This window comes from Erpetoichthys calabaricus, chromosome 9 (assembly GCF_900747795.2).
Source record: "Erpetoichthys calabaricus chromosome 9, fErpCal1.3, whole genome shotgun sequence".
Lineage (NCBI taxonomy): Eukaryota > Metazoa > Chordata > Cladistia > Polypteriformes > Polypteridae > Erpetoichthys > Erpetoichthys calabaricus.
In genome coordinates, this window is record NC_041402.2 from 48,577,138 (window position 1) to 48,598,873 (window position 21,736).

Sequence of the window (21,736 nt, forward strand, 5' to 3'; positions counted from 1 at the left end):
TTACTGTTGTATTCAACAGTAAAGGGTTGATGATGGTTTGTGACCACAGACTGACTGGCCTAGCTCCAACCATCATCCTCGATTACCAAACCCTAACCTCCAAACCCAGCACCCCCTCTACAATGATCGTCAACGATTCTCCAAAGATGAAAACTCTGATGATCTTTCACGATTTTCCAAAGTGGACTAAAAACTGACTTTCATCCAGGCGTTCAACACGGAATGATCTTGGAGACACTAAAAAGTGCGAGAATGGGTTGCAACAAAAAAAATAAAAATAAATAAAACTAAGAAACCTTCATCTAGATGCTTTTCAAAGAGTATTTCAACTTAATGGTAAAGATAATTATGTTATCCATTCTGTTCTAAATTTAAAAATATATTTTTTAGGCTCAGTTGATTGCTTTTGGCTTGAAATTGGCACACAATTTATATTCGTAAAGTCAACCATTCAATGCAAATGCCTAGAAAGTTCATCCTAATTAAACATGTGCTATGAGGATCACCCCCACATTAAATATAAATAAAAGCAAATGTTATTGAATTTGCCATTAGCCTCAACATGGTGAGACAAAACCGTAGGTCCCAAGTAGGTTTCACTGTACAGTATGCCCTCAAACACATAGCACTAGGCTTTTACATCAAATGCGTCTTACAAAGGTTTACTATTTAAATAACATATCTCTTAATTAAATGATTTCACAATTTATATACACTGTAAGATTAAAAAAATTCTAAAATACATAAAAATATAGGTATTTGTATATACATAACTCTACAAACCTGTAGCTCCCAATGCCTCTCCATTGCTTTTGTGATCTCACAATTTTACTGGTATGGCAATCAATACTTTTTCTACATATGCCAACACCCAGGTCAGCAGCAAAACTAAAGTCTGACATGCATATATACATCACAGTCTGGTGGCTGCAATCAAGACTCAGATTTATGTGTTTCTCCCGAGACCACTCTAAAAGTGCTTGTGTCTAATGGATGTCTTTTGCTAATCAGCTAAATGAGGCATGTATTGAGTCCTTTTTAAAATTGAAACACCAATATTAACAGGAGCAAAGAGGTAAAAGGTCACATTGATCTGACAGCATGAGTGCACAGGAATATGGACAGTAATAACAAAAATGGTAACTCCGTTTTTCTTAAACTTGCATAACAGCTCATCCTTATTTAGAAAATAAAACAGATATATACTAGTTTTACTGGAATACGAATCTAACTTACTTTATAAAAACTTTTCTGTGATAAAACAAGTAAACTGGTTTCTTTCAGTGTGTTATGGCTCATCTTCTGAATGGGGTCACTACTTTTAAATTCTGGACAAAGCTTTGGTTTGATTGTCAACGTTTGGTCTGTACTGTGTGAACTTATCATTTAATGAATTTTAGTTAAAAAAATATATATTAACTGCTAATTCATTTCAAACCATGATATCACACAGGTATTAAATATTTATGCCTTTTCAAAGTATTTATTATGCCTAATAACTGAATCTACAGTGCTTAGTTGGTAAGTATAATGTAAGGATACTTTTCCCATCAATCTTCAATCAAGTTTCCTGACTTCAAAGGTCTTTCAGGACATTTTAAAATGGCCTTAAGGGACTTCTTATCTTGTATATGAGAGGCATGGGTGTAATTCTATTGACAGGAGTATAATTACAATTGTCAATAGAATTGCACCATTTTACCCAGTAACTCTGAAAATACAAACGGAAAGGAATGTATGTCTACTCAAAGAAATAACTGAAAAAAATTAAATATATTTAAGTGCATGATTAAGTGATGCAAAACATCAATATGAATATCTTACTATCAAATAAGTGTTTTAACCAAATGAGGTTTCATGACTTATTTCTATGTTGTTATATTGACAAATGTTTCCACCAGAAAATATAAGCTACCACATCTTGTTTTTCTTTTTTAAATACAGTCATCTTCATTATTGTAGCACCTTCAAATTAAACTTTCATTAAAAAGGCAACAGCAAATACTCCAAACATAAGTGTGAATAACAAATATACTCCACATTTAAAATTAGAGTGCCCACTACTATAAACTTTTTAATCACAAATGCCCCATGTGAATTTTGCAGGCCAAGACCTCTACAACCATAAACTCAAAAGAGAACATCCTCGGAAAAAAAAGAAGTTACAGCACATTGAAAAATGTAGCAACTTAAGGAGGAATGCCCCCTTTGAATGAAACTGTTTTACTCACCATTGCCTACGCACAAAGATAGGCTACAAGGGGACAAGGTGATTTGCCTCATTACAAGCCTATTCCTTATGCTTTACACACTGAAATGTTACGGATTATAAAATTGACAAATAATCTGTTATGTGTATGGTCCCACTGACTGACAACAAATAGTAACAACTGAAACAGAATTCATAATCTTCAATCTAATACATTTTTAGGACAAATACTGAAATGCAGTCTTCATTTACTGTTGATGGTGTTCTACAACATACTAGGTCTGGTCATGAGGTACCGTGTGGCATTAGATTCTGAGAAAATAATTTGGAAAAAGTAATCAACATTGAAATCTACAATTCCAACCATATAAACAAGTCTACAGTTGCAAACTAGAGTTAAACAATGACCTTTTCTATAAAACATATGGTTTTGAGATTACTCCATGCTTGTATATGTGAACATACAGTATTCTGTAATGGTCAGAGCCTGCTTTACACTCTTCTTGCATTTGGGCTAAAATTTCAGAAAGAACAGCATGAAAAACACAACCCATAAGCAACACTTAAGGACAAGGGTGAATATTTAAAGAAAAAAAATGATGGGATTAAAAAATGATCTGACAGCTGACTAGAGTTTTGAGATCTCCAGTAAGAGCAGAAATTTTCCTGGGCATAAAAAATTGCAACATGCTGTAAGTAGGTCTTCATGGTAACTCTTTGCATGAGCAAGTGCCTCATTTTGAACAATAGTAAACTATGCACACCACTGTTACGAAAGACAAACCAGTGTATGGCAGTTTCAGGTAAATGCATTCTTCCCTAGAGAAGTTCAAAAATCTTTAGGGTAATGTTTATATTGCATATGTTACAGTGCCTGCATAGATCCATGCAATGGCCTCAAATCAAATATTAACAAAGCTAAGGCCCTTCTCTAATATGGTGAGATGGGTACAGCCTGCCTTCCAATCAAATGTTTTTAATCTCGTATCTAAAACTGCTCAAATGGTGCAACACTGCAACCTTTCAATGAAACGACTGGACACTTGCTTTTTTTTTCTCTGCATAAAAATCTAATACTTTCAGTGCTTCTGGAAAAAACAAAATGTTTTGCAGTTATTCTGCATTCAGTGCAGTGAACTATGTGAAAAAAAGGTTTCTAACATATCTAAAATTAACATTAACCATAGGACTTTAAAAAGAAATATCCCACAAAGCAGATGGTGCTTACAGAGATAAACAATTCACTAACAAATTTAAGATAAAAAGTGTTGGTAAACTGATTACTTACTTTACAGTACATTTTCTAGTAGAGGGGAAAAGATTAAATGAGCTTACTTTGTGCAGAACATTAAAATGTGTAACAGCCATTTCAATTCTATACTGTAAGCTCAGAATTATATCAGAATAAACTGGAATATATATATATTTATGAATGATAAAATTAAATATTTTACACCAATGTTGTAACAATACTGAAGTGGATGCAAAAATGAAAGTTTAAAGAGTAGCGTAGTTGAAAGATTTTGCACCAAACAAAATAACTACAATGAAATGGCAATCAAATATCTCTAGTATTAACAGCATTTGAATAAAGATGTGGCAACATTCAACAATACATTTTTTCACAATAAAAAATGGTAAATAATATTTCATTAACCAAGTATCCTGAACTATAGATTTTGATGAGTTTTTTTTTATCCTACATAATCAATTTAAACATGCCAGTATTGGGGAGGCAAAATTAATTTAGCACTAGGACTTGTAAAAAAAAAATTTGAAATGCATATGTAACTGTACAAAAATTTTACACAAAGCTTTAATTGTTGTGGTAGTTTGGCTTGGTTTGTTGTAAACATACCGTGGTGTCTAGTAAACTTGAAGACAGCCTTGGGTATGTTTTTATATTTGCCATTCACCCAATAACAACCGATTCAAAGTCGTCATAATCAGCATATGGCTATGTGACATTTTGATTTTTGATTAAGGAAATTGTCACTCCAGGCCTCTCCAAGGGAGTCCTTTAATGATACTTTGCTTTGAACATTTCAGCCTGTTACTTTGATTGAATCAATTTAAATATACTGGGTAGTACTGCTAGATGAGTACTTGACACATTAATCAATATTTATAATAAAAAAAAATACTAATTAATTAATTTTATGAACCTGTGAAGTTTTACCATAAAGGTTGTGGCAGACGGCCAGGGACCTTGCCCCACCGGGACGCCTGGATCAGGGAAGGACTGGGAAAGGGGCAATATCTTCCCTGGACGCAAGAGGGCATCCCCCCCTGATTTCCATCAAGGGCCACAGATACGAAGCTTGGAAGCTCAACCCTGTGGGGGTCCATGGCCCAAACAAGGGACTGCCTGGATGGTTCCTGATCCCTGGAGGACAGCACTTCCGCCACACCAGGAAGTGCTGCCGGAAAACCATCACCAAGCACCTGGAGCACATCCAAGGAGCCAGAGCTTGCGAGAGAGGAGTGGAGGCGGCTGAAGAGAGATAGAGACGGAGGAGCAGTGTGTGAGTGCAAGGAATCAACTGTAAATAGTTCTGTAAATAAACCCGTGCGTTTTGGACATCGGTGCCGTGTCTGTCTGTCTGTGGCTGGGCTAGCTTTTACAAGGTGTACTAATTATTTTTCGGAGCAATTTATTCAACCTACATGAAGGATTTGATCTACTCAGAAATTAAAGTTAGATATGGTACATTATAAATTCCAATTCACATAAGAATATGAACAACTAAAAAGTCCACGTAAAAATGTGGTTTGATTCAAAGGGAAAATCTAAAACCATCCATTGAAATGGCTTTTTCTATTATAGCAAGTCAAAACCTATCCCTCCAGCATCATGGCACACCCATATACACCTCTACACAATCACTTAAACTTACAGTCTACAATCAATATAAACTATACTCCTTTGGGATGTGAGAGGTAATTGGGGCTGCATAGGGAGAACGTAAAAATTATACACACGAGATGGGCCTGAATTCAAACAAAGCTCTCTGAAGCTGGTAGGTAGCAGCAGTAAACACACTCCTGTCCGATATTCAAAGTATGATTATACGCAATGCCATAGTATCAATTTTCAGTTTTATAGGGTCTTCATAACAGAGAATAAAATTACCTCTATAATATTGCCAGATAGGGTTTAACTACATTTATGTTTGGTCCATGAACAAATTTCAATATTATAAAGACTCACTGGAAAAATATGATAATTTTCTAGTAAATATTTTAGTAGTTTTGTTTTTATTACTTTTGTGAGTAAGTAGTATATGGAAAGACCTGTAATTAATATGCAAATATTAATATTATCTGAACTTACAGGAAAAGATATATAATGAGCATCTGTTGATCATAACCCAAAAATGTCATTCCCTTGCACTAAGTCTTTCAATAAGTGCAGTTGTTTAGGCAGCTAATTCTATCCAATACAAGACCTTAAAATATTTTTATTCATCATTCACATTAAACATCTGTTTAAAAAAATGTATAGAATCTGTAGTTAAAAGGTGATTGCAGAAAAAAACAAAACAGCTATGTGCATTAATAACAGAGTTTCCATTTAGGTATAGACTTTCCATTGTTTTTCAATCTTCTAAAACCGATCTGCGGCCCTTGCTAGCATGTTTAAGATGTACAGTATGTTATGGTTTCTGTTTATACTGCTGAACAGTATAAACTAAACTATCCTAAAATTATCTTTCATCCAGTTATAGAGCACAATGACATTTCTGGGCAGAAAAAATGTGTTTCCAGTAAAATGCCCTAAACCTGAAGCACATAGTGGTTCTACAAAAGTGCAAATAAGAGAGAAGCAGGCCAGTAGTAATGGCTTCACTCATTACAGAAGTTATTATGGCTGGTGACTTCATTGAATAGAGAATTTAAAACTGGGAGCATCAAATATTTAAACAATACATTAATCAGAATGAAAACATAATACAGCAGTCAGCCATAATCCTCATTCCCCTTTGTTTTCAATGAACTTTAAATGAGAGTATTCCTAAAGAGGTCCAGAAAATGGGTGTTAGAAAGGGACTGGACTGAAGGCTGATGGTTTGCTGGTCAACCATTATACTGCTGCTTGTATCGCAGATTAAGCTCTCGCAGTTCACGTTCTCGCACCCGCCGGGACTTGTTAGACTTGGTTGAGCGACTAGAGCGAGTAGACTGCGCTGATTTGGTACTCTGACAACGTGATGAAGCCCTCTTCAACAAGTTCTGAGAAATGGACCGATGCAAGTTCTTCATAGAAGAAGAAGCAGCCATGGTGACTATCCAAGGGTGTTTGATGGCTTGACTGGCACTCATTCTCTCATTAGGGTCCACAGTTAGCACCCGGTCAATAAAGTCCTTGGCAAGATTAGAGACACTTGGCCAGGGCTGAAAAATGAAAGTGAAAAAAAGAAATTTAGTGAAGTAGGAGGTGAAGCTAAAGTTACTAAATTATACATATTCATGCAAAAACGTGCAAAAACAGTTTAAAAATAATATATAACTAAAAATTATTATACTCACTTTTACTGTATGCCTTCCAATATAAAATTATACACAAGCAAACATGAACAATGTGCAGTTAAAAAAATCTAATAAAGGTCTGTTGTTGAAAACGAACCATGTAATGTTGTAATTCTTCAATAGATGGCAGCAAAAGCTAATGCAGCAGTAAGCAATAAGGAAATGACTTCCCTGCGATTTTGAAATACAACAAATAGAACACAAGAGTAACAGACAATTTTTAATCAATCAATGAAGCCTATCTGATAATGGAAGGCCAGATGGATGGATTATGTTGTACACTGGAATAGTGATGAGCGTGAAAATGGAAAAGTAAAATCTTCTGAAATACATAAAGACTTAACATAAAATACTTAAAATACATAAAGACTTGAGTAAATGTTTCAGTAAGTGTTACAAATTTGAAAAAAAAGCAAACATAACTTCTCATGCGCAAACATCTGCAATCATGTTTTAGCCTAAAATGTCCTACATTTCAGCCTCCTTACTCCCTATGTGTTTAAGTAGCTCATATTTAACTCTTGTAAAATTATAATAATACATTTTATTTATTTGTAGGCGCCTTTCTAAACACTCAAGGGCACCGAACAATAGATAAAACACAAATTCTAAACAAAACTAAAATACAAAAATTAAAATCAGACAGAGCAATTGTAATCAAAGAGAAAAAGCAGTCTTAAACAAATAAGTTTTAAGTTTAGATTTGAAAAGTGAAAATGATTCAATATTTCTAAGCTCAGATGGTAGTGAGTTCCAGAGCTGGGGAGCAGAGCAACTGAATGCTCTGCTCCCCATAGTGGTAAGACAGACGAAGGAGACAGTCAAGTGGATGGAGGAAGAGGATCTAAGGGTACAAGAGGGAATGGCAACATGGAGGAAGTCAGACAGATATGGAGGGGCAAGGTTGTTGATAGCCTTAAAAGTTAACAGAAGAATTTTGAATTGAATGCGGACCTTAACTGGAAGCAAGTGAAGCTGCTACAAAACGGGAGTGATATGGTGAATAGAGAGGGTTCTAGTGATGATGCGGGCAGCTGAATTCTGGACCAGTTGAAGCTTATAAAGAGATTTGTGAGAAAGACCAAAGAAAAAGGAATTACAATAATCCAGATGAGAAGTGACAAGGCTATGAACAAGGATAGCAGTGGCGCAGTGAGTGAGAGAGGGGCGAATACGATTAATGTTACCAAGTGGAAATATGCAGACCGGGAGATGTTACTGATGTGGGACTGAAAGGATAAAGTACTGTCAAGGGTGACACCCAGACTCTTAACCTGTGGGAAAGGGGACACAAAGGAATTATCAATAATAAATGAAAAATTATCAGTTATGGGTAATGTTGATTTTGTTCCAATGAGGAGAACCTCAGTTTTGTCACTATTTAATTTAAGAAAATTTGAAGATAACCAGGATTTGATTTCTGCTATGCAATCAATAAGTGAGGATAGATAGTGTAGATAGTTCAGGGCAATTTCAAAATGCTTTCTCTTGAATTGCTTTTATGTGTACACGTTAGACGGTAGCTACAGATGTTCATTCCAATCACTTTCTTCAACAGAAGCCTGTGGGTGCAAATGAAGTATTTCTGAATTAGATGGCTATATCATCTCTCTCTACATGTGGTGATAAGCATTACTGGTATTGTACGATTTGATTCCTTCTTAATTTCAGAACTATTTTTGTAACAACTGTGTCATTCAGCCTTTTATTTTACTTTCTTTGATTTTCCTTAATCGGATGTCAGCTAACAATAAGTGTTGAACAGCAAATTAAAAAACAGGGGCATAGATAATCCAATATATAGTACCAAGCAGAATGTGTTTATCCAGTATGCAAATCCACACCACTGAACCCATCACCACCAACTTTTGCACTTCATTTGTACAGAGGCACACAACAGGCTATGTTTCTTTCTGAAATGTACTTTATGCCATTACCCCAGCAGCACCAGGCAGTTCAAAACAATTTTCACTTGTGTGTTACACATTCAAGTAATATTTTGAAAATAATATTTAAAAAGAAATATATAAAATCAGAGGAACTGAGATCTGATCCACTCATGTACACTAAACATTTTGTTAATTTTTGCCAAAAAAATGTTAAAATCAACTGTAAAATATACAGTGATTTCAGATTTATAAGAGAATACATACATGCTACTTTGACACTCCATGATATAATTTTCTCTGGCGGTAATACAGGCGTACGCATCGGTAATATGCCTTTGATTTTCTCTAACAGTAATACTGGCTTGTATGTGGCTGTAATATGCGTCACTGTATTGTGTACCTTTAATTTCCTCCCGCAATAATACTGGTTTGTATTTCCGTAAAACGCCTGTAACTTTCTCTGACAGTAATATCGCCCATCGCACCGTGCCCTGCGCATGCGCACTTCACCAGAAGACACACACGGACACCTGGACGCACACAGGGATTTTATTAAAGAGGATAAGTTTATTACTGATATGACTTAATAGTTTTATGTGTATATATATATATATATATATATATATATATATATATATATATATATATATATATATATAAATAAAAGTTCACATTACTTTAAGCAACTGTAAATTTAGGATGTAAATGCCTGATTAAAAACAGCTTAATCTTCTTATAACTCTACTTATATTATCAATGATTTTGTGGTAACACTTTTTTTTTTTTAATTTATGATTTAGCACATTGATAAATGATAAACTGCACATTTGTGTGCAAGAACACACCAGAAAATACATTAAGCCTACTGTAACATTACTTAGTGTACTCTGTCAAATGAAGGAGCACAGACAATGCAATAGATGTAAACCATATGAAGATGATTAAAACATGTTAGAAATTCAAACTAGTTTTAATTTAAACAAAGTGAATTGTAAATGATTAGTACAGTATATATGATGCATGGTATGTAGTGCTTCCGTGTCATGGATCCAATATCCTAGGTTCACATCCCAGTTTCTGTCCCTGTCAGCAGGGAGCTTGCATGTTCTCTCTGTCTATGTGCATTCCCTTGGGTGCTCCAGTCTTCCACCAACCTTCCCAAATATTTGCTGGTGTTGAGTGAGTGGCCTTTCAGGGATGGTTTAACTGTCTTATGCCCTATTCTGATGGGACTTGATTAAGCAGGTTTGAGAATTTTAACTAATCTATAAGATTTAAAATATAGAAAGCACACTTCATACCAAAAAAAAAAAGAAGGGAACACTTAATCATCACAGTCTAACACCAATAAAACTGAGCTTCAGGGATATCAATCAGTCCAGTTAAGAAGCATAAGCAATTGTGAATCAACTTCACCTGCTTTGGTGCAAAAGTGACAACAGGTGCACTGGAGAGGCAACAGCAAGACAACCCCCAAAAAGAGAATGGTTTTACAGGTGGTGGCTATAGACAATTGCTCTCTCCTTAGTCTTCCTGACTGATTCTCGTCTATTTTTGCATTTTGCTGGTGTCCATGTCACTACTGGTATCATGAGGTGGTACCTGCAACCAATTTAGGCTGCACAGGAAGTCCAGCTCCTCCAGGATGGTACATCCATACATACCATCTCAAGGAGTCTTGCTGTGTCTCACAGCACAGTCTCATGAGCATGGAGGAGATAACAGGAACAGGCCATTACACGAGGAGCGCTGGACAGTGCCATTGAAGGGCATCAACCCAGCAGAAGGACCAATATTTGCTCCTTGGTGCTAGGAGGAACAGGAGGAGCACTGCCAGAGCCCTACAAAATGATGCCCAGCTGGCTACTGATATGCATGTTTCTGACCAAACTGTCAGAAACAAACTCCATGAAGGTGGCATGAAGGCCCAATGTTCTCTAGTGGGACCTGTGTTCACAGCCAATCACCGTGCAGCTCAGTCGGCATTCACCAGACAATACCACAAATGGTAGTTTCGTCATTGGTGCCCCATTCCCTTCACAGATGAGAGCAGATACACACTGAGCACATGTGACAGACCTGAAAGAGTCTGGAGATGCTATAATGAATGTTAGCCAGCCTGCAGTATCACCCAGCAATGACCAGTTTGGTGGTGGGTCAGTGAAAGTCTGGGGAGACAAATCCTTGGAGGGTCACATAGACCTCCACATGCTAGGCAACCATACCGAGTGCTGTTAGGTGCCAGGATGAAATCCTTAGAGCCATTGTCAGACCTTATGCTGTTGCACTGGGCCCTGGGTTTCTCCTGGTGCAGGACAATGCCTGGCCTCATGCGGCTAGAGTGTGTAGGCAATTCTTGTATGACTAAAGCATTGATGCCACTGACTGGCCCACACATTCCCCAGACCTGAATACAACTGAGAATCTCTGGAACATTCTTATCGGTATCAGATGCCGTCAAGTAGCACTACAGATTGTCCAGAGCTCTCCGATGCCCTGATCCAGGTCTGGAAGGAGATCCCCAAGATACCATCTGCCGTCTCATCAGGAGCATACCAAGACACTGTCGGGAGTGCATACAGGCACGTAGGGGCCATACACACTACTTAGTCACATTATGAGTTGATGTAATGAAATTCATGCAAGTTGGATCAGTCTGTTATTTCAATTTTTAACTTTGATTTTCAGTGTAATGTTGAATCCAGCTCTAAATGGGTTGATGATTTTGTTTTCAATTGACCATTGTTACATCATTTTGTTCTCAATGAATTACACAGTATTACTCAGGAAAAATTTTCCACTTGAATATTTCATCGAGATTCGAAGTCCAAGTTAAGTGTTCCCTTAATTTTTTTGAGAGTGTACTATCTCAGTAAACACAAGGATGTTCAAACTCTCAAAAGCTCTCTGAAAAAAGGACAGATCAATGCTATCACCGAGCATGTGATCATAAAAAGAGGATATATTTCTAAAATGTTAACTGAATGTGGATTATATAAACCAAGCCATTTTAAAAGGTCTTTATTTTTATCTTTGTTCTAAAAGCTTAAAAGACAATCCTATTACAAAATATAATTTTGAAAAATGCAATGTGTTTTGCTTTCGGAGAAGTTGAATAAGCTGACATTAGAAAAGACTGAAAGGAAACAAAACACACTAACTCTATAGTTCATTAGTAATGTAGAAAAAGTCAAAGGCTTTCTTTAAATATTACACTTAAATAAAGAGTTGGTCTGCTTTATAATAAACACAACAGAGTGAATAGATGGAATATTGTCTGCTTCAAGCACGTAAAATGCATACTGTAATCAGTACTCCGGTAATGCTGTCTAGGGAAGGCCCAATCAAATGAAAATTCGCATAAAAAATTCTACCAAAAAAAAACTAGTACAAACAAAATAAAACACACAAGGAATATGAAGACTGCATTACAGGTCTATGTTATTGACATGGCCAATTGCCCAAATCAATGTACTACTCAAACCCATCTTCACTAAAAGCACTAAAGACTTTCAATACATTTTTAAAATATATCTCTCTATTATAATAAAAAAATCCTGGGACGAGATGTAACTTTTTCAGAGGGATACTTTCACATCCTGCAACACAAGACTTTGTGCCAAGAGATTTAACCACGCCCGGGGCCAGAAATAAAAGACAAAGAGTAGATGACAAAGTAGAATGTCGTAAAGATGTTCCAAAACGTTGGCGCGATACACATGCAGAGAAGGTTAGAGATAATGAAAGTACTAAAATTCAAAAGTCTCAAAAAATGATAGTAAAGATCGCATTAGCACAAACAAATGGAAATGGTGAAATAATGGAACAGCGATAAAAGACCGAACTTTACGGCGTAAACTTGTAGATCGTCTAATTCGTGTTGCTATCAGGGAAAAGTAGTGTTTCTTCCCAATGAAGAGGCGTATCTGCGAGAATTAAAAGATTTGTTGTTTGGTGAAACTGAAATCCATGTACGCGAGCGGCAGAGACGCAAAGTGGCTGGCGTGTAGTGCAGGCTGTGGAGGGTTGGCGAGCGAAACGAGCAGGGGCAAAGCCCTCTAGTACATTAAAAATGTGTGTGTGTGTATATACCATTTGAGTCCAAGACTGATGAAAGAAAGACTGATAAACAGGAATGATTTATGTACTTCTGTGCAAATTTGACAGCAATTTCTAGCATCTTATCTAATACATAAAGCTCAATGTGGGAGTCATTTTTGTAGGCAAGCCACTGCTTTTTAGATTTCCTACTGTTCCAAGTATTTCACATTTTTGGATTATGGTTTTCACTATGGTTTGATGGAGCCCATTAGCCTTAGAAATGGTGGTGTAGCTATTTCCAGACCAAAAAATATCAAGAATTATTTTCTGCTCTCTTCAGGAATTTCTTTTGATCGTGGCATTATGTGCTTGTTGAATCTTTGTGTTTTCAACTTGACTCTAATGTCAATAGTTGAAATAAAGGAGGTTTATACTGAGCAGGGTAGGCTGTAATGAAGCCTGACTATGTTTAATTAACAGACTCTAACAATCTTGTTCCACAAAGTGCAAATGGAAGAGGAATCTTTGCTCATGGAATAACATTTTTACTTATGTCATTTACTGGTTCACTCAGGTTCCCGTTACCTAATATTGGATTTTGACTGTAGTTTGTTTCAAAAATCTGCAATTATAGAGGAAATCAAGAAGGGTGCAAATTCTGTACAGTACATACAGTACAGCATAGTTATGATGTGTGAAAAGAATGCCCAAGGCTGGAATTACTTTGAAGTACTTATTAGTACAAGCCATGTCTGCCAAAACAAAAGGGTCCAAAAGAACCAAGTATTAATCTACAGTTCGAATAACTAACCAGAAGGTGATCTGTCAATTTACAAACAAGTTAAAGTTTATAAATCTAAGCACTGATTGTTAGGAGGAATTATTTGCTTCTGTCCTGCCAGGCACCCTCAAACCTTTAACACTGCAGGTACAATAAATCAGTCGATGAAAGCAACAAAATGAAATGTAATAGGGGTCATTCCATTTTTAACTCATCAAATGTTCAAATGTTTTTGCATCACAATTTTTTATTTTAATGAAACTTGGCACATGAATTTTATTTATCCCCCAGCGTTCAAAAATATTTTTTATTTTTAGAAAAATTCTCCATGAGATTTATAGGCACTTAACTTCACCACAGACTGCGTAAAAATGATCAAGAGTAGTTTCTTTTGAGCTGTAACTGTTTTTTTATCCAAGATCAATGGCTCAGCTAGAGCTCATTGAAAAGCTCAAAAAGAGTATATTTAATGGTATAGTTTACAGTTTAACACTTTAATAATTCTAGGTTTTTTGTTTTTTTTTTGTTTTTTTTTTTTACAAGGTCAAAGTTCAGTTTACAAAGTGCATGTTACTACTACATTTGGTTATAAAAACAATGAAAGACTTAGAGTAACAACTATATTTTTTATGCTGAAATACATATGCATTGGTACTACTGTACTTATTTTTAAAAACGCCACCTGTTACTTGGTCACGTTCATGAGATAAACTTGAACAGTTTGGGCAATTATTTAAAAAAATGCAGTTTTCAAGCCTCAAAAAGGGATGTGGTAGGTGGAGAGGTACAATTCTTTCACTCACACTAATAAGGTTTAAAAACTACAGTCTCTTTTAATCCATTAATTTCGTAAAAACATCATAAAGTGTAAATGTTATATTGTAGGGTGGTTTGGTGCAAGGTACTGTAAAATAACCTATTCGAAGTCTGAAAGTGGAACAGTCTTATGAGTTACCGTAGATGCCGGAATATAAGTCGACTCGGTATATAAGCCGACCCCCTTTTCTACCTACTAAATTACATGTATTTGCCGATGACTGGTATATAAGCCGACCCCCCTTCTCCAAGCAAAATTTTCTAAATTTCCTTAAAAGTGTCTTTTAAGGTATATTTATCATGTTTATCGGCGAGAATTTGAGACTGCCAGCATTTTTGATGGAAACCAGGAAGTGATTGCGGAGAAGTTTGGTAAAATGAAACCTTTGTGTTGAAACTATATACGCAAATACGGCACATCGGTGGGTGGATTCCCAGAGACTCGTTATAAATTTGATTAACTTAAATATGCAATAAATGTTTATGTATACCAGTATTATATTTTTAAAAACATTATTGGTGAATAAAAATATACCTGGTAATACATAAAATTTTTTGTTAAAAAAAAGATGACTACACCTATGAAAAAAGTATGAAATATGACAGCGCATTTAAGTTGAAAGTTGTAAAGTTCATTAATGAATCAAATTACAGTGCAGCAGCTCGTCACTTTGGCATCAACGAGAAACAAGTACGAGAATGGAAGAGGGCTGAAACATCTTTAAAAAAGCAGTGGTAAGAGGATTGGCGATTTCTTCATTCAAGGATTTTTTATAGTGACATTTACAGTCAGTATTTTATTTTAAACTTCCTGATAATTTATTATAAATTTTATTAATAAAATCAACAACTAAAACACTTTTTTGAATAAATTCTTTATTTAATTGAAAGTACCAGCATGCAAAGTTACTTCTTCATCTGAAAGATGGCGCTGTGGTTTCATCATTAATTACTTCCGTATTCATCGGCAAAACCGGCATTGCGCTGGAAATCTTGAATCTGAACTGATACTCGTTGCATAAGACGACCCCCAAACTCCAAGCCAAAAATCTAGGACGAAATTTTCGGCTTATATTCCAGAATCTACAGTATATGTCACTGAACTACACTGTTTGCAAAATTTTTCATGCCAAAAAAGATAATAATTTGCCAATGGTATAAAATTATGAAATAATAAATGACACACAAAAATAACTTACTTGGTAATACTTATGAATTATTATTATTATATTATTTCTAGAATGAATTAAACACTTAAGAATTATAAAAACAAATGTTTTTTAAATGACAGAAATTCAGTTAAGCTTGGTCTGCATTAGCCAAGAACATACATCGATGTTATCTGGACTGAAAACTTGTCAACAAAGACCTTGCTAGCTATGAATTTTATATGATCCTGAGGTCACAAACTACAGTTAATTGATCTGTCCAATGCTATTTATCACATGTTCAATGAGCAAATGAAAAATTAAACAAAACCAAAAAGTGGCACAAAAGATTGCTGTACCGGGCAACTTTTATTTTGCAGCTTAAAGACTGAGCTTAATATTCACTAGACATGCTATTTCAGGAGGTTCCTGCTATATGCCTTGTGATCACAAAACCATATACTGTATATTAAGGACTTGCATGATACAAATAAAACCTTTTAAACCTGTGTAAGTGACTGCAGAAGTCACTTAAGATTACCTTTGAGAGATCTGACTAAACCTTAGTGGAAGTAATCTGGTGAAGATGGAACTATTATCTTACAGCAACAATATGATGGAAGTTTTTTCTCTCCACTTCTATAAGGATGAGGTTGATGGTCTGACACTAGTCTAGCCGTTCATTCTCATCCCAGATTAAAAAAACAAAAACTTTCTGCTATAACTGAGCTACTTATGCTAGGTGTAGTTATGTAATGAAGCAACTGCATACGTTACAGGAAACTTTACCCAAATAATTTAGTAATATTATCATCACTGGCTACTTTAGAGAATTATAATCTGTGAGTATGTGCCTATCTCCAGCAACTTCCTCCATCCCTTCAATCCTTTCCAGAACAATAGAAAGAGATCATTCCTCCTGCATGTCCTGGGTCTACCTGTTGGTCATTCTTCCATAGACCACTCCTAGTACACCTCCAAAGAGAGCGATCCATGAGCATTTTAAGTGTGTGCCTAAACCACCATAGTTGGCATCTACTGAGCCACAGAAGCAGCTTCAAGTTTCAGTTGAAGCTGTCAATTTCTGTTTTTGATCCACCTGAATCATTTTTCATCATTTTTAAGTAACATTTATGTCATTTTCTTTTGTTAATAAATTTTCCCTTTTTTGTAACATCTTTCTACCACCATTTTCTGTTCTTGTTAATTTCAAATGATTTTATCACCAAAAATGTCATTTGCAGCATTGTGTTGCATGATATCAGCATTACCACAACTACTTAAGATGCAGAGAAATCAGGGTCCATGTATCTGCACAAAAGTGGATTAAGAAAAAAAACAAAAGCTTAGTTTTAAGCAATTAATAAGGGATTGGATTCTAAGTGAGATACCTTTTGCTTTGGTATATTTTGACTTTGATTTCTGCTTTGCATATTATGATATAACTAAATAAAGTTTATTTCCTCCCAGTTTACACAATCGCTTTCTGACTATTCTTTTGCTTTGACCTTTTTGGTGTGCTATCTTCTCCCAAATGTTACCTGCTCGTTAAGCACATCTATCATATCAAAATACCTGTATTGCTAAGCTTCATCCCACAACAAGGCTAGAGAGCCCAACATCCCTGCGCATGAACCGAAGTCTAGCCACCTGGGTTTGCAATCACAATCTTTCACTCACTACCTAGAGCTTGCAACTATAAGTGAGGATAGGGATGAAGATCATCTCTGTCTGTGGACTTAGCTTTAACTTCACCGTCACAGTCTGGTACAGAGTTCTGAAAACTGCTGACACTGAAAGGATGCATTGGCCAATCTCTTGAAAATCCAAAATCAACTTCATGACTATTATAATTAAATCAAAGAAAACCTCAACCTGAAGAAGGATATCTGGACCAACTCCTTAAGCCAGGCTTGACGAGTGACTGCTGCATGCATGACACTTTCTTGCAATTGTACTTCAAATATTTGCTATTACTGTTAATTGACCTAAAAGTTAGATTATACCTTTGTTATTTGCATTCTAAACTTTGTAAATAATGCATGGTAAATTTAATTACTATTAAAAATTGTCACTAAAAAGGTGCATGGGAAGAAACATGACAGGAAATTTCTTTCTTCTTGTACGTGTTAGTGTTCACTGGTTGACAATGACACATCAAAAAATGCAAAATGTTTTGTGTGATGATTGAGAAGTATCTGTTCAAAATAGAAAAACAAGTGTATTTTCCATTGGAACTATTACAGGCAGTCATTTGACAACCACGACAAATCTGTAGCCTAGTTAGCAAGTACTTTTGAAAAGCATGCAGCTGAAAATCACAGCTGGACACAGATGTTTACTTGATGAATTAACAGATAATTTGCAAATATAGTAATTAATATCATAAGGCATATTATGTGATAAAGCATGAGAATCCATTAGAAGAATTCCTGGATATTATCAGAACTAACGAGAAAAATTGGCCTGATGTAGGTACTGTACACAATACAAAACCTACATGGCTTGTTGATGCTGAGCTATCTAGCTGACTGACATACAAATACAGAATAAGAATTGCCAATGTTAGACCATCTACAATAACCATTTAAAGTGAATATTTTTTATCCATCTAATCCAGGGGTGGGTAGATTCAGTCCTGGAGGGCCACAGTGGTTTTTGTTCCAACCCAGTTGCTTAATTAAAAACCAATCTTTGTCAATTATTTAATTTCATGGCTTGCTAGTGCTTTAACTCTCCCATGTCAAGTCATTCTCATAGCCTAGATTTTTTTTCCTTTCTAAAGATACAATCCAAATGATTTGAAGGCTAAAACAGACGAGTTATTCTCAGTGCTTCACTTTTTTCTCTTCACTTTCCTTCCAAGTATTTAATTATACCCAATAGTGCATGATAAATAAAATATAGGTGTAAATGGAAACAAGCTAAACGGAGAAACGCTGGTCTCTTTTGACATTTGCATGTTATTGCCAATTAGGAGCAATTAAAAACCAAGACTGCAGCTGTTTAAGACTAAAATAAGTAATAAGGGTTCAAAATCTTAATGAGCGAGACAAATAAGTGAAGCAGAAGTGTTACTTGAGCAATAAGTGCTTCTTATTAAGCAATTGTTTTGGAGCAAAAACCTGCAGCCACTGCGGCCCTTCAGGACTGAATCGGCCCACCCCTGGTAATCACTGCACCTGTATTTATTAAACGTTATTACTGGAAGTGTGTGTTGTTTTTCCCAGTTAAAATGAGCACAAATTCAGTTTTTGAGAGATCAAATTTAGTTTTACGTGCTTGCTATCAGATTCACTGACTTATATCATTAAGAAAATCAAAGTTAATGTTGAAGTAAAAATAGTAATGCAAAAATAACCAAGTCAAATAGAAAGCTTGCATTTCTTAAAGATAAACAAATTACCAACTATAATACCCACAATGTAGAAATACTAAAAAGTATCAATAGACACTAGAACCTGTAAAAGACACTTTGGAAATAAATAGTATAACGTGAAAAAGTTGGATTGCTTAACACAAATGTACATAATTTCATAAATTAATCAATCAATTCATTAGTTTAGAATCAAATAAAGTGTTGAAATTAAGTGTTGGGAATCCACAATCTATCCTAAATATAGAGTTACTCAAATGAGTATTGTCCTACATATTTACTGGTAATGTTAATCTATTTTTTCACATTATTCCACAATAACCACCCTAAACTATTGTCTGCCAACATTAACCTTCTTGCCACTTTTCTATGTTAATAAAGTCAATGTTACTTTGCCATTATGGGCTATTAAGTATAGATTTATAGGCAAAAAATTCTAATTTATCCATATAAAACAAAATCTACAACACAAAGTGCGCTGAAAGTGAAGTGTCTGGATACTTTCTGAATTCACTGTATAGTAGCGCTGTTGCAAGGAGGAAAAAAAAAAACTTATTTAGGCATTTTTTTTTAAATTTTGCATCTCATAACATCTATACAGTTTTTGATCATTAGGGTCTGTGATTCGACATTAATTTGTCAACCTGAAGAAGTAATGTTTTTTTTTTTTAATGTACTCATATTGATATCCAAGCCATAAAGTGCCATAGAGTTCTGTTGGAACCATCATATAACCATTACACTCTCCACTAAAATTCTCCCTTACATTTGAATTTGTCATACTAATTCCTTCACCTCAAATCCATCAAACGTATATAACTGAATGCACATCCATCCATATCCTAACTACAGGGTCACTGGAGTCTGCTGGAGCCAATCCTAGCCAACACAGAGCGCAAGACAGGAAACAAACCCTGGGCAGGGCACTAGCCCACCGCAGGGCGCACGCACGCAGGCACACACACACACCAAGCACACACTAGGGACAATTTAGAATCACCAATGCACCTAACCTGCATGTCTTTGGACTGTGGGAGGAAACCAGAGTACCTGGAGGAAACCCACGCAGACACGGGGAGAACATGCAAACTCCACGCAGGGAGGACCTGGGAAGCGAACCCGGGTCACCTAACTGCGAGGCAGCAGCGCTACCCACTGCGCCGCCCCTGAATGCACATATGGTGTTTATTATGGAAGGTGATGTACTAAATAAAAACTGCTTAAAAAAAAAAAGTAAATATCATTTTTTAATGTCCTAAAGCACAGCTTTTCACATACAATAACTTATGTTAAACACTAGGTGCAGTATTTAACATTTTTACAAAAGTTAAAAATGCAAAAATTAAAATGAATTGTCCCAAACACTCTCCCAGAAATTTTCATCTGCTTCCAAAACCGACAGACAAAAAAGTAAATGTCCAGCTATACACTGTAGTTGACCTCTAGACTTAAATAGCTATAAATTTACTTAATATTGAATCATAGAAGTTAGTTATTAAAAAATATTTTTAAAAGGTTTGCGGCTTTTAAGAAGTATAGCATATATTGATTAATTGATAGTCTCCAGCAAATATAATTAGTTGGAAGAACTGCACAGGACAAATAATTTATAACGCTTAAGCAATCAAGTGCAGATCATTGATCTTCTTTCATGCAAATGATTCTCATTAAAATACACCCCCAAAATCATTCAGCAAGCAACACTGCTGGAATAAGTGCTACATTATAAATCCACGAGTCCCTTGGGTCATTTCTCTCTGACAGTTTAAGAGAAATTCAAAGCTGCAATTCAAAGTCATATTCTAAACACCATACAAGTGGTAAGAACAGTACTAGGCTTTGCAACCTTTTCAGAACATCTCAACCAATTAAGAAGCCTCCTTCCCTAAACTGAGCAAACTTTCTGTGGCTAACATGATTCGCAACAATCTGTGGATGAAGATTTATGAGACATGGTCCCATGAGCACAGTGATGTAGGCATTTCTTATAAGTGCTGCCTAAAGAATGTAAAGAAGCATTTGGTAGTATGTAACATTTGGTGTTTCTTTAACAAATAGTACTTTAGAATTTTTTGTGCACATTTTAATCTCCACATATTTTTGTCAATATGTTTAGTACAGTAAATAAAAAACTCCCATGTCCATTATCACTAACCTGCTATCAGACAATCAGACAATAATTGCCAATTTCTGTCTATCTCAATGCTATATGATCCACATTTCGCAAAACACTGCCCTCATTGATCATTTGAGGGAGTTGGCAGGTACCTAAAGCTATGGCATCTCTATAGAGAGCAGATTTGCTTGCAATTTACTTCTGATGAATGAGAACAACAATAACAGAGGCACAAATTTTCCTTCTCTAGTCTTTGCAGACTTCTACAAGTGAAACAGTCTAAATCTGTATTCACTAACGCTCTACACATATAGGCTTTTTTATTTAAAAACACAAAAAATATCTGCCTTTCATTATTTCACTCTTTTCTCGGGATTGACATTTAACATTTTGTAAAGAAGTCTGTTAGAACTCCTCAACTATTCATATAATTGTCCAAATTAAAATATTTTAATATATTACAGAATACAAATGTTTCTGTAAATCCATTAATATCAAAGGTAATCTGTTTATCTAAAAGAAATGTGTCAGAATAGTTAAACATCTGAAAAATGTTCCTTTCTACTATAATTTTCAAAACAAATCTCTCTATGCATCAAGTTTCTCACACAAACTGAGAACTTTGCATTGGTTTGAGTTCTAGCTAAAATTAATGTCATTTTTGAGATACAGATCAGTCATGTAAAGCCATATATTAAATTTCTGTCACTTTCAATCTACTCTGTATTAATCTTTTTCTTGTGACCATAATAAAGAGGACTGTCATTAAAATATTGTATGGATCTGGCGTGCAATTTTATTCATTCAGTTTTTTTCAAGATGAAGATCAT

General features: G+C 35.4%; 1 protein-coding gene across 1 annotated transcript in view; it reads right to left on the reverse strand.

Moving 5' to 3' along the window:
• Positions 1-3,879: 3,879 nt before the first annotated feature.
• Positions 3,880-21,736, reverse strand: part of pskh1 (protein serine kinase H1) — a 38,873-nt gene continuing 21,016 nt past the window's right edge. The window contains exon 3 of the mRNA XM_028809616.2: positions 3,880-6,604. Within this exon, the coding sequence (XP_028665449.1) occupies positions 6,287-6,604 (318 nt within the window). The 3' untranslated portion in view covers positions 3,880-6,286. The remainder of the gene's footprint in view (positions 6,605-21,736) is intronic.